Source organism: Citrus sinensis, chromosome 7, assembly GCF_022201045.2.
Source record: "Citrus sinensis cultivar Valencia sweet orange chromosome 7, DVS_A1.0, whole genome shotgun sequence".
NCBI lineage: Eukaryota > Viridiplantae > Streptophyta > Magnoliopsida > Sapindales > Rutaceae > Citrus > Citrus sinensis.
The window spans coordinates 26,831,223-26,843,793 of NC_068562.1; the positions used below are offsets into that span (position 1 = coordinate 26,831,223).

A 12,571-nucleotide genomic window follows, 5' to 3' on the forward strand; every position below is an offset into this window, starting at 1 on the left:
AGAGAATTAAGTGGATAGAAGCGGTGAATCAGTCGACACATGCAAAGCAATATTATATAATTCTGTAGTTAGTTGTAAGGAACTTGTTGACTTTTATAATGCCTCTATCTATTAGTTCTTTTACGTATTATTCAGTTGTTGCTTCACTATTGCCGGGAGTAAAACCTTCACCGTCATCTCAACTAAAGCATGAGATTCATAAATAATCAATCTATTCTGTAAATCAAACCATGTTAAGTGCCATACATATCTAGATTAGAACAGCATCTCAAAGCAAACAAAAGAAAAAAGATACAAAATAAAACCATACAAGCTTAGACTTGGGCTAGAATTTTAAGCACGCCAAACTGATAGTAGAAAGTAAAGCAATTGATAAAGTTTGAACACTGTAATACTTGAAAGCAAATAGATCAAACAAGGTCCTGTATCGATCACTGAGGACTTATTAAGTAGACAGCTGGAATGAGGACAGAAATGCTGGATTCCGGTGGAAATTGAAACTCTTGCGGCAGCGATGATATTTCCTGCTCTGATTTCCCTAAACAAGTAATTAAGGTAATGGTGAGAAATGAAAATGTCATTTTACAACAAAGGATAGACAATGGTCGTTAAGCTCATATTTGAATACATAATGGTTTTCCTCTGCTACAAAGAACGGATTAATGGTTGGTGCGAGTATTAGAAACTGTCAAGAGGACCTAAGCCACAATATCAAATTAGAAATTAGAAGCACCAGAACAGGCAGCAACGCTCTATCAAATCTATTTAAGAGATGAAAATAGATTATATGAACTTAGGTAAATAATTAAAGGTTGAAGATATTGTATGAGGAGAAAAACTCACCCCAAATGTGAATTAACATCAAATTCAGTCCATGCTAATCACATTCCAAAAGGATAGATCTGGATGTCATACGGCTCCGTATCCTCGAAGTCCCGCATCTTTTGCCTCAGCTCCGGCTGAGGCCACCACAACTCCAATTTCTTGAAGTTCTTCATGCACCAAAGATGTTCAGGAAGCCTTTTCAAGTAAGCACAGGGGTTGACAACCAAGCATTCAAGTTTCGGCATGGCTTCATTCCCCATAGTCCACTCCTCTAGCCATATCATTGATTTCAGATGCAATACCTTGAGTTTTGGAAAACCATCAGACCCACAAGCCAGCTTCCTACCTGAATACGAGTTTTGCTTCAGTTTGAGCACTTGAAGATATGGCAGCTTCTCTAGTGTTGGCATGGGATCATCTATAAGGTCAGTATTAGAAAAACTCAGATGGGTTAGACTTGGAGGGAATTGGTTTTCAAATAAGACAATTTTTGAGAGCCGTGGCATCTTGCTTTCGTTCACCAACTTCAAGGATTCAAGGCAGCTCAGTCCGTGAAGGCTTTTGGACAACAAAGATTGATAATAATTTAAATCTCCACATATCTGGAGACTTCCAAGTTTAGGCAATCTGCCCAATATATCTGGAGTACAGCAGCGAGGACGTAGGGCTGAAATGAAATTGAGATTTTCTAGAGAGCTGCAATATTTTCCTGGATGAGCAGGAAGAGTGATTAAGCCAAAATTTAGATGCCTGAGTTTGTTCAACTTCCAAATGTCATCTGCTGTCTGATCTATATAGCTAGAGGGCATGTCTAGCGTGTACAGGTTCAAAAGATTGCTTAATAATGACGAAGGAAGGCTTTTGAGGGAAGGGATATTCAGCTTCAAATATCTCAAGCGAGATAAATTTTCAATTCCGGCTGGATATTGGTCTAGAAATAAAGATCCCAAGTCCAATACTCTGAGGAATTTGAACATTTTACAAATTTTCATGATGTCTCTGGGGTTCAAGCGGTCGCTTTCTGGAGAGAGGTATAAGAAAGAATGGAGGTACGAGTCAAGACGATCGAATGAGTCCAACTCACCCAGATTGACATTTGCGCAGAACCGTCTTACCCTTTTCCGTGATTTACCTTGCGGATCCATGACAGGGGCATAGATAAATTCCACCGTACAAGCTACTGCCAATATTGTAGGCCACACAAGACTCGAAAAAGAGCATGTTTTGATCGTGCCACTAGCTTTTCTTCTTTTCACTTGAATGAAGCCTCTATCTATTAGTTCTTCCAAGATCTCCTCAGCAGTTGCCTCACTGTTATCTCGTACGAAACCTTCAGCTATCCACAATTGATACAACTGCCTCGCGGATATCTCAGAATGTAGAGGAAAGACAGACAAGTAGAGACCGCAAAGTTTGAAGTATAGTGGAAACTTGGAGTATGTAAGGACTTGATCCCCAAAGGGTTCTGCTAGTATTTTCTCTCTATTTTCTTCTAGTGACAAACTTCCATGGTACAAGATGAGGAAAGGCCATCCTTCGTACGTAACTCTCAAGGGTCCTCCAGCAGGCACTAAATCAAGCCGAATGTGCTGTCCGTTTTCCAATTGGAATGAGCTGAGAATCTCAATATTACTAACTGTTGTTAGTACTCTACTTCCATTCAGATTATCTGGAAGAATTTCTTGAATGAATTCCCATACATCATTTGTCCACACATCATCAAGCACAATCAAATATCGCTTGCTCATTAGGTAACCATGAAGATGAATTATCTTCCTCATTTCATAATCTCGATCCTCCATAACTTCACTCAACTTAGATGAAGGCATCAGAAACTTAATTATGTTATCTAATAAGCTGTCAGGTTGATAGAGAATAGACACCGGAACCCAAGCCTTACAATCAAAATAATGCTTCACATAATTGCTGTTATAAGCCTCTGCAGCGAAAGCAGTCTTGTCTAAGCCAACGCTATCAAGTACTGCTACTACAGAAAGCTGAGGTGGTCCCTCTATCAAATGATCTAACAACTCCTCCATTTTATCATCCAGACCCACTATGTCATTGTCTCTGTTCTTAAAACTTGAAGCTTCAGTTTTGAAAAATTTGAAGAAACATAAAAATGCAGGAGATTTACGGGCTTCAGCTTTATACAATTTGAACACGTCAATGATATCGAAGGGGATGTGCTCAATTTGTTGCATCCATTGTTTAATATCAATGATTTTTCTTTGGAGTCCAAGCAGAGCGTCACGTATCTCCTTGGAACTGCTTCCACTCTTTTGTTGTTCCATGATGGTGGGGATAATGAATGTGTCGATGACTTTCTCAGATTCATAGGCAAAGCGATTGATTTCTTTCATGATGGCCTTAAGATCTGTGGAATGAATTTGATCCTCTGCAGCAGCACCGATTTGCATCAGAAGCCAAGCCAAGTCGTAGTCATAGTCTCTCAGCCAAGAAGTAACGACCTCAATCTCTGTGTGAAGGTTTTGAATCCCTTCTTTTGCAGCATCCGGCAACGTGCCTTCTTCACCAGCTAACAGCCTTCTCAGCCTCTCTGAAAATAGTCCCAAGTTTATGTCCATGCCGATGCCTCCTGAAAAATTTGGAGATCTATAGCATAATTATATCACTTGCAAGTTGCAACTAGTTAATGTAATCAGATGTTTACTAATATTTACTATGAGAAATTTATTGAACCACCGAAATCTAACCACATTCACGAATATTGGACGATATGTGTCTACCCAAAATGGAAGGGGCATAATGGAGACCAAGAGGGGAGTCGATCAGTAGCTCTCCGTTTAAGTAAGCAGCCGGTTATATTCACATTGCAGGTGATAAATTCTAGTTGAATAACATTGTATGTACAAAAAATAGTACAACATCCATAAAAGACGAAGGAAAAATTTATCCTGTAGTGAAATTTTATTTTATCCTGTAATGATGGTGTACTAACTGTAGTAAGTATATCATTACTGACACAGTTTATGGATTCAATAATTATTAACTTTTTTAATTAATAGATAAATATTTTTTTATCGTAATTAATAGATAAATATTTTTTTAATTTTTATTAAAAAGGTTAAATATTTTTTAAATACGAACAATATAAAAATAAAACTGCAAATAAATCTAATCAATGAGTAATGTTAATTTTTAATTATACTCTCCAAAGGTATTCTCCAATTTATAGTGCAAGAGTAAATTACAAAACTATATATAAATATATTTACATGCGAACAATCATCATAATTGACATTATAATGTTATCTGATACATATCATATAAATGATACTTAGCAGAACCAAAATTTTGGATTGATTTGAGCCATATATAATGGAAAAACTATAAACTTAACTGGGCTATAATGATATAAAATCTCTAAAATTCAAGAGGCCAACCATCAATTATGGGGCAATGATGGATAAACAATAAAATTTGGTAGGTTATAACAAAATTATGTTAAAAAAAAAAGGAGCCAAATGTAGTTCCGCCGCTGATGATAATATATGAAGACATTAATTAAGAATTTTAATATGCCATGTTGACTGTCATAAAACTTATGGGTATCATAAATTATAGAAAATAATAAGGGGCTTTTAAAGCTTAATTTGAAATGGGCGTGGAGCTTGGGTGAATTTTTAGAAAATGTAAAAATATTAATTTTTTTATATATATAGAGAAAGAGAGAGAATTATTCCAATGAGAAATCTAATACTTTATTAAAGTAAGAGATCCTTTAAAAAACAAGAAAAGCATACACTCCAATACACTATCAAATTAAATACACTGCATTGAAGTGTGTGTTTTTCTAGTCTTTTATTTTATTCCTCACTTCAATGAAGTAAAAGATCGCTTATTAAATAATGACTTATATTATAAATGTGTGTGTGCGTGCGTGAAAATGTGCTAATCTAATTTAGTATTTTGGACTTTATTAAAGTTTAGAAGTAATATTACTTTATTACACCATATGGTGTAATAATTTTTTCAAACTTTAACAAAGTGTAGGATCTTAGATTAGATATTTCTAATATATATAGTTCTTCTTTCCAGTAGATGTCAGCACAAAAATTCGTGAGGATTTGAGGTTTCACAATGATATGAAATGCTTTTACAATGATGTGAAGGGCTTTTACACTATTTTGAAACCCCAAATTTGTAGGAAAATTCGTGCGAGCATCCATACCTGATAATTTTCCTATGTATACACATACAGAGAGAAAATATTTTCTATTTGGAATTAAAGTTCAGGATAGATTTATGACATCATAAAATGACTTTTACAACATTGTAAACTACTGGATAATATAATTTACATCAACCTAAGAGTTGGTCCAAACAAATCAAATATAATTTAGTAATTGTCATATACTCTTGGGTTGATGTAAGTTACGTTTTATGTAACTTATGGTGGTGCGTTCAATAATGGATAAACCATGATGATTGACAACTTTCAATCAGTTTTTTTTGTTTAATCTGATTTATCGTAATAAGAAAATGAGAGCCAAAAATATAACTTGTGAATAAGAGTCAATCAAAAACATGAAGTGGATTTAATATTCGAGAAAATTTAATAAAATGAAATTATTTTGGGACAATGCAAATAATGAAGTACCTGTTGTTCCTCAGAGCAATGACTAACTTCAATATCTCGGATGATTTCTTATTGTGTTTGAACGCAACACAATCAAACTATTATTTCGAATAAATAGAAAAATAATGTTGATTATGATAAATGGATGCTTTTGGTGAAACCGAAAATGATCATGCATCTGAAAGAAAACACAAGTTAACAAAACACGAAAGAGAATTTAAACTTTACTTGTAAGTAAAGGCAAAAGTATCTTGGTTCAAGAAAAGAAAGAGATGCCACACTAGCAAAAGGAAAAAGAAGAAAGGCTAAGAAAGCATCGCAAGAAATGCTATAAAGAAAACAAAGACAGTTCAAGAAAAGAACGAGATGCTAATTATGTCCTGCAGTCCTGTTTATTATGCTTTTCTTCTTCCATTTTCTGAATTCCAATCCAAAAACGAAAGCAGCATACATTTGCACTGGGATTCATAGAAAGCACTTTTGTCTGAAAATGAAATGAAAATAAATCATGATTACAAGATGTTTTGGACATTCTTAAAAATTCAGAGTCAGTAATAAAATGAATTAACTCTGCCTTATAATAAGAAAAACATTAACGCAACTGATTAAAAGGGTAGAAATTAAAGATGAAATTGCTAAATTGACATTTCAAAGAAGACCGCTCAACCTTATATTATTGCATAAACAAACCATAAGAGCCCAATGACAACCAGACCAAATATCAACAGGATTTGAAGCGAACAACAGAATAAAGACAGAAAATTCATACAAATGAATCAAGAACTAACTAGAGATTAAAACAATTATTGAAGTCTATGAAATCAAACCTCTGCATTTTATCTTCTGGTTTAATGCTTCTTCCAAAAATCATCTGGTGCATGAAAGTTGCATTCTGATGTAGGAGTGCTTGTGAAGGAAGAGATATTCAATTTCAAATACCTCAGACAGGATATTGGTCGATAATTGGTGCTCCCAAGTTTGGTATCTTGAGAGTTTGAAGTTTTGTGATCGGGTGCGATGAACAGAAAACAACAGAGGTATATATGGATCTGAAAATAAATAAATAAATAACCACAGAAGTTTCCAATTAAACAGAGAGACATTTAGATGATTGGAATAAATGATCCTGTTGCTATTTATGATGCCTCTATATCATTTCTTTTAAGTAATATTCAGCTGTTGCTTCTTATCAGGACATAAACCTTCATCATTACTTCATCATTGTCTCAACTTAAGCATGAAACTCATATGAGGTCACAGGAATGAATATTGAGCTTGCTCGTGAAAATTAGTGCTCTCTTCAGGAAAGGAGGTTGGTCGGTGCAGCTTTTGAAAGATTATATAATCTAAAAATAAAGATCTACTGGAAAATATTATTCTTCATGGGAATATTGAGAAGAGAATCTTTGACAATAAAGCTTTTATAACACCCCAGTCCGAAATCCAAGGGCAAATATGTCCACAACTCACATATGATTTAAATAACTCTTTACAAACAATAAAATTCGAGCCTCAAATACAAAAGCCAGCGGAATAACTTAAAAAAAATTAGCCAAACCATCTACCATCTTCAACTTGTCACTCATCACGAATCAATCCTGACTTCTGGAAACTATATCACAATAAACTATAATGAGTACAAAACTCAGTAAGCAAACTAGTTTTTCTTATAGAAAATACATACATACTTATACATAATGTAATGGATGATATGCCATGATCTTTTAGAAATACTGTAAAATAAATTCATAAAAATCTCTTTCTGTCGCTTTCAAACTTTTTCATTTTCTTTCGATGAAATACGTATCTTGCAATGTGGCACTTTGTGCTGTGCGTGGCACTTTGCGGCGCTCTGGCCCTCAAGAGGTGGCCCCCGCATAGTCTCAAGAGGTGGCCCCCAATGCAAAATCTCATAAAACATAAATTTCGTTTGCTAAAATCCACTTTCTCATTCATAGAAAACTCAATGCATTTTCGTGCTCATGCCAATGAACCATCACACATACATATGCCCATGTACATAATCACGCCCATTAAATAACAACACATCACATAAACACATGAGCAGAGACATAAATCCATATTCGTACATATCAAAATAGGCTTTTCATACAAGTCAAACATATATATTATTTATTGTGATTCGTTTTAAAGTCTAGTTTACTTACCTCTTGGCATCCTCATGTAACAAATGCGTACTGATACCATCAACCTAAAATCATCAATAAATTCTCATAAGATATAATCAAATCTCAATCATAAACTCTAATGTCCTCAAATATCTTAATTTAAACAACTCTTAAGCTCAACCTCAAATGTCCTCAATAATCGGCCCTCAAAACATAACAGTCCATACTTCTCCGATTTTTAATAAATTATTCTCTTATTGAAAGAATCACAAATTTTACAGACCATATGCTGACACATTGAAAGTTCATTGATAAAAATTTCATAACATAATTCCTTCCAAAACGATTGAAAATAATTCACGTTTCAGACATCATCAATACTGTCAAACAGTTTTCTGTTTTGAACACACTTGCTTTAAAAATACAAAACAATTTATTTCTTTATCATAAAATCATGAACATTTCCAGAATCATACTAGACACATATAAAAATCATTGGTCCAAATTTCATAATTTTTTAAGAAGTCTAGATATGGTAGAAATAATTTCGTAATTCACCGAAATCATAAATTTTCGGGTTTTCAGACTTGACTTTGAAAAATCATAATTAATTGAAATCTTATCCGATTAACTTGAAACAAGTTTCAAAACATATTAGACGATGTCTAGTTTAACATACCCAAAAATCAGAATCAAAATCAATTTGTACAAATTACTATGATTTTCGAAATAATTCACTGTCAGCATATTTATGTAAAATCTTTGATTTCTACTTCTATTGCAATCATGCTTCTCCACAACAATTTAATAGAAATCAATAATTAAAACGTACCTCCAAAACTTCTCCCAACAATAACAACTTGATCCCATGTGTTGTCTATGGCAAAAACTAAGAAGCAGAAGAAGACCTTCTTCTTCTCTTTTTCTCTTTTCTTTTCACTCTTGTCTCTCCATCTCTCTTTTTCAACCGATCCCTCTTTTTCTCTCTTTTATAATGAAAAAGACATCTCGTTCTATTTATACTAGGGTAAAAAGGATCACTAAAAATTAAAAAGACTTAAATACCCTTAGGAGATTTGGGGTATTACAGCTATGGGATATAATTAAAGGATTGTAACAACCCAAATTTACCTAAGAATCTTAAAAGGTATTTGGAATGAAACCTCATAACATTAATCTCATTACTATTTCTAAATAAAAATAAATTTTGTCCATAGTCAAAACATGGTCTCTAAAACAATAAATATAACAATAATCCTCCAAAACAAAAATTTTGCTCTAAACAATAACCAAAGTAACAACAATTGATTCATCTAGAAAATGCCAAAGTTTTCAGCTAACATATCTTCTTCTCTAAACCCAAAAGCCCACAACTCTTAAATCAATCTGAAAAATGTTGGAGATAAAGGGTGGGCCATCAACTTAGAAACCAAACTCATGCATAAGATTATGATAAAATACACAATAATCATTATAAGTATGATAAATTCAAAATCAGTAATCATTTTATAATCTAATACATATGTACGATAAAACTCATAATCAGTTAAGTCATAACATAATAATCATTTTTTATTTGTTTAATAAATCATTTATTAATAAAACATTTCATTCATTCAATTGCTCATGCCGCATAATATGGCCTACACTCCTAGTGACCCGGCCAGTCAATATATCACTTGTTGTCTCGGTAGCTCACCAATAATTCAATTAAGGCATGTTTGGTAGCCTACATAATGTAGGATAAAAATACTATTCACATTAACCTAATACTAGCACATGCTTGGTTCCAAAACTGCATTGCGTTAACTTACAAAATTAATGCAGTCAAATCCGCATAAATCAAACCCAAGGGGAGAGTCGAGTTTACGACGCATCACATTTTAGAGCAAAAAAAAATTAAAATTGAGAAAATTTTGCAACATTTTCACGCCAACTCTTCACGATGAACTTTATATCAACAAATCTAGCATTATCAATCGACCTGACAATCATCGTTCGACGCCATCATCAACGCCTTCACTGTGCCATGCAAACATCATAGCTACTGCTCCACCACCACTTGCCTACTCTGTGGAGAAGATGATATGAAGATGCCTTCACTGTGGAGAAGCTAAAGCCTAGAGAAGAAGAAGAAAGAAGCAGAAAGAGAGAGAGAAAGATGAACTAAAGAAGGCAAAGAAAGAAGGAGAAAACGAGAAAAAAGAAAAAGAAAAAGAAAACAAACTGAAGAAGATGAACAAAGAAGCAGAAAAAGAGGAAAAAAAAAAGAAAATGAACAAAGAAGAAAATGAAATGGAGAAGACAAGGAAGGAGGAGGAGAGGAAATAGATGATGATACAAAAACATTATCCGAGGAAAAGAAAAATTAAAAAAAAAAAGAGGAGAGAGAGGAAAATGAAAAAAATAAATAAACAAATAAATTTTTTTTAGTACATTAAAAAATTAATAATTCAAATTAATCACAAAAAAAATTAACACAATACAGTGTTGCAGCAAACACTGTAAACATTATTATAATATAGTGCTAATGTAATACAATATAATACAATACACTTGCATTTAAAATAATGTAATATAGTGGAATATAATACAATGTGCGAAGCACCCTTAGGGTATTGTACCCTGCAATATTCGTCAGTAGGTGCGCATAATACAGCTTACTATTCAGTCATATTAGTAACAGTAATTATGGATAATGAGCCAAAACCTTAAATACAGTTTTCAATCTTTCAATATCAATCATTCAATAATATTTTAGTAAAACACTCTTATAAGACATTAAATTAACAAAGCTTTACAAATAATTTCAAGGAAAACATTTATAAGAAAACAAGTGTTTTAAAGTCATTTTTAAACAAATTTAAGAAAATATTTTAAATAAGCTTTTAACGAAAATATAATTTATTATATGCTAAAATTACTTCAAAACCATAAAATGCTAATCCATATGAAATCTTTTCATATATATATTTACATATATACATATAGCAAACATTATGCATGAATTCATGTATCTCGATGTGAAGCAACCAACAATAACTCCAAACACACGAGCTCACTTTGGCCTACCTTCAAAACTAAATTAAAAGTCAAGAACTTCTTTAATGAAAAACAGTAACACAACGAAAATCTTCTCTTCCTCCTATTTCAAAATGTAAGAGAGTTTTTTTTTTTTTTGTTGGTATTTTGCTGATATATTCTTTTCTTTGTTAGGTTCTAAGGGTTTGATCAAAACCAAAATAATATAAAAGGAGTTTTTATAAAGACAAGTCTTTTAATACCCTAATCCATTAAAAATATATTTAATAAAATAAAAAGTTAAGTGATTTGAAATTTTAAGAAATTTAAAACATTCTTAAATATCATTAGTCTAAAATGCTACATTCTATAAGATATACATTAAAATAAAATAATAAAAAGTAATTATGGGTTTACAAGGATTGTTTCTGATAATGAGAAAACTTTGTCTTGAGGGGCGAAAATGAATTACCCTTTTGTCCCACTAATATCTTCAAATCTTGATTTAACACTACACTCCTACTCCTAATTAAAAAAAATGAAAAATGAAAAATGAAAAAATGAAATTACCTTCTGGTTAAGAGCTGGCTTCCTGGCCTAGTTGCGGGCAAAGTTCAAATCAAATTTTTAAGTCCTTACCATTTTTTTAGGGTTCGAAATGGAGCGATAAGCCAAATAAAATTGCTTGAAAACTATTAAGCTAGGCCTTGGATAGAGGGAGAGCTGGCTTCCTCAAGAAAAATAAAACAGTCATTAACTATGTTGCATGCTTGCAGAATATTGCAGATGATTAAACCATTGAGCTCTAAACCAATAATCTGTCAATTAATTATTGCCTGAATGAAAAAAATAAAATAAAATGATTTTTTTTTTCAGAAAAATCAAAATATCTCTTGCTTCTCAGGTTAGCACATTCTTCAATCTCTCTGGCGATATCTTCTTGTGATCGGGAACTGAATTGATCTAAGAAGTGCTTAGTATTAGCAGTTAAGAGCGGAAGAACCCAAAAGAGATCATGAAATTTTGTAATACTTTTGCAGTAAGCAAATGTAAAATTGAAGCTGCCCCACGGGCTTGGTCCAAATCCTACAGGTTCAGCTAAAAATTTAATTTGGGCTTTACCCGCTACTTTTTTTTCTTTTTTTTTTTTATAGAAAGAATTGCTTTCATTAAACCAACTGCGTGATTGCATTCATGATTTGTGGGGGAAAAGATTCCCTCCAGACACAATCATCACTGCATGCTAAAGCTATTTTGGCTATAGCATGTGCCATTGCATTACATTCCCTTGGAATGTGCTGGATTACAATCATACTCTCTCCCTCAATTTTGTTTTGGATATCTTCAATGCACCAAACAATCTCTGTTCTACTGCCCTTCTTACGCAGCACCAAGTCAATCACCTCTTTTGAATCCGATTCGACAGTCAAAGGGGTCCATCCTGCATCTTTGGCCACCTGGATTCCCAGGTTAATAGCTGCTGCTTCTATTTGTGCCACATCCCCATTGAACTTTATCTTTTTCACTGCTGTCGCCAAAACTCTTCCATTTTGATCTCTTATCACTACCCCTAGTCCTCCTTGGCGTGTCCCTTTGTTAATTGCTGCATTAACATTTACTTTGAATTTTCCCTCGGGAGGGGGAAGCCAACTTGAATTTCTATCTATTTCTGATCCAGCTGCCATTTTCACTTTGTGCATTTTAACTCTGGTATATGCCTCCACCACAGCTTCAGCTTTAGCTGCTGCTCTCTCTGGATCCAGAGTTTTCATCTCAAAGACAAACTGATTTCTAGCATACCAGGCTACCCACCATAGAGCAACTATCAGCTTCAGCTCCTCTTTACTTCTTCTTTTTGCTATCTCATACATCTGTCCTAACAAATCTTGGGGGGGGGGGGGTTTAATTAAATACCCTTTAATAGTTTCAAAATTATTGAAATACCCCCTCCCTTTTTAGTTTTTATGGATACCCTAACAAATGTGAGTAAAAT

The 12,571-nt window shown here is 33.4% G+C and overlaps 1 protein-coding gene and 1 long non-coding RNA gene across 2 annotated transcripts; both read right to left on the reverse strand.

Moving 5' to 3' along the window:
* Nucleotides 1-326: 326 nt before the first annotated feature.
* On the reverse strand, nt 327-5,886 carry LOC102630682 (disease resistance protein RPP13-like). The gene is made up of 3 exons (XM_006464783.4): nt 5,450-5,886; nt 844-3,424; nt 327-538 (listed from the first exon to the last, which is right to left on the reverse strand). Exon 2 carries the CDS (start codon nt 3,411-3,413, stop codon nt 882-884), a length of 2,532 nt encoding a protein of 843 aa, XP_006464846.3. The 5' UTR covers nt 3,414-3,424; nt 5,450-5,886; the 3' UTR covers nt 327-538; nt 844-881.
* Nucleotides 5,887-6,858: 972 nt separating this feature from the next.
* LOC102622484 (uncharacterized) lies at nt 6,859-8,513 on the reverse strand. Its single transcript, XR_369132.4, has 3 exons — nt 8,390-8,513; nt 7,597-7,640; nt 6,859-7,040 (listed from the first exon to the last, which is right to left on the reverse strand). It is a non-coding gene; the product is annotated as an uncharacterized LOC102622484 (long non-coding RNA).
* Between the last annotated feature and the right edge of the window lie 4,058 nt (nt 8,514-12,571).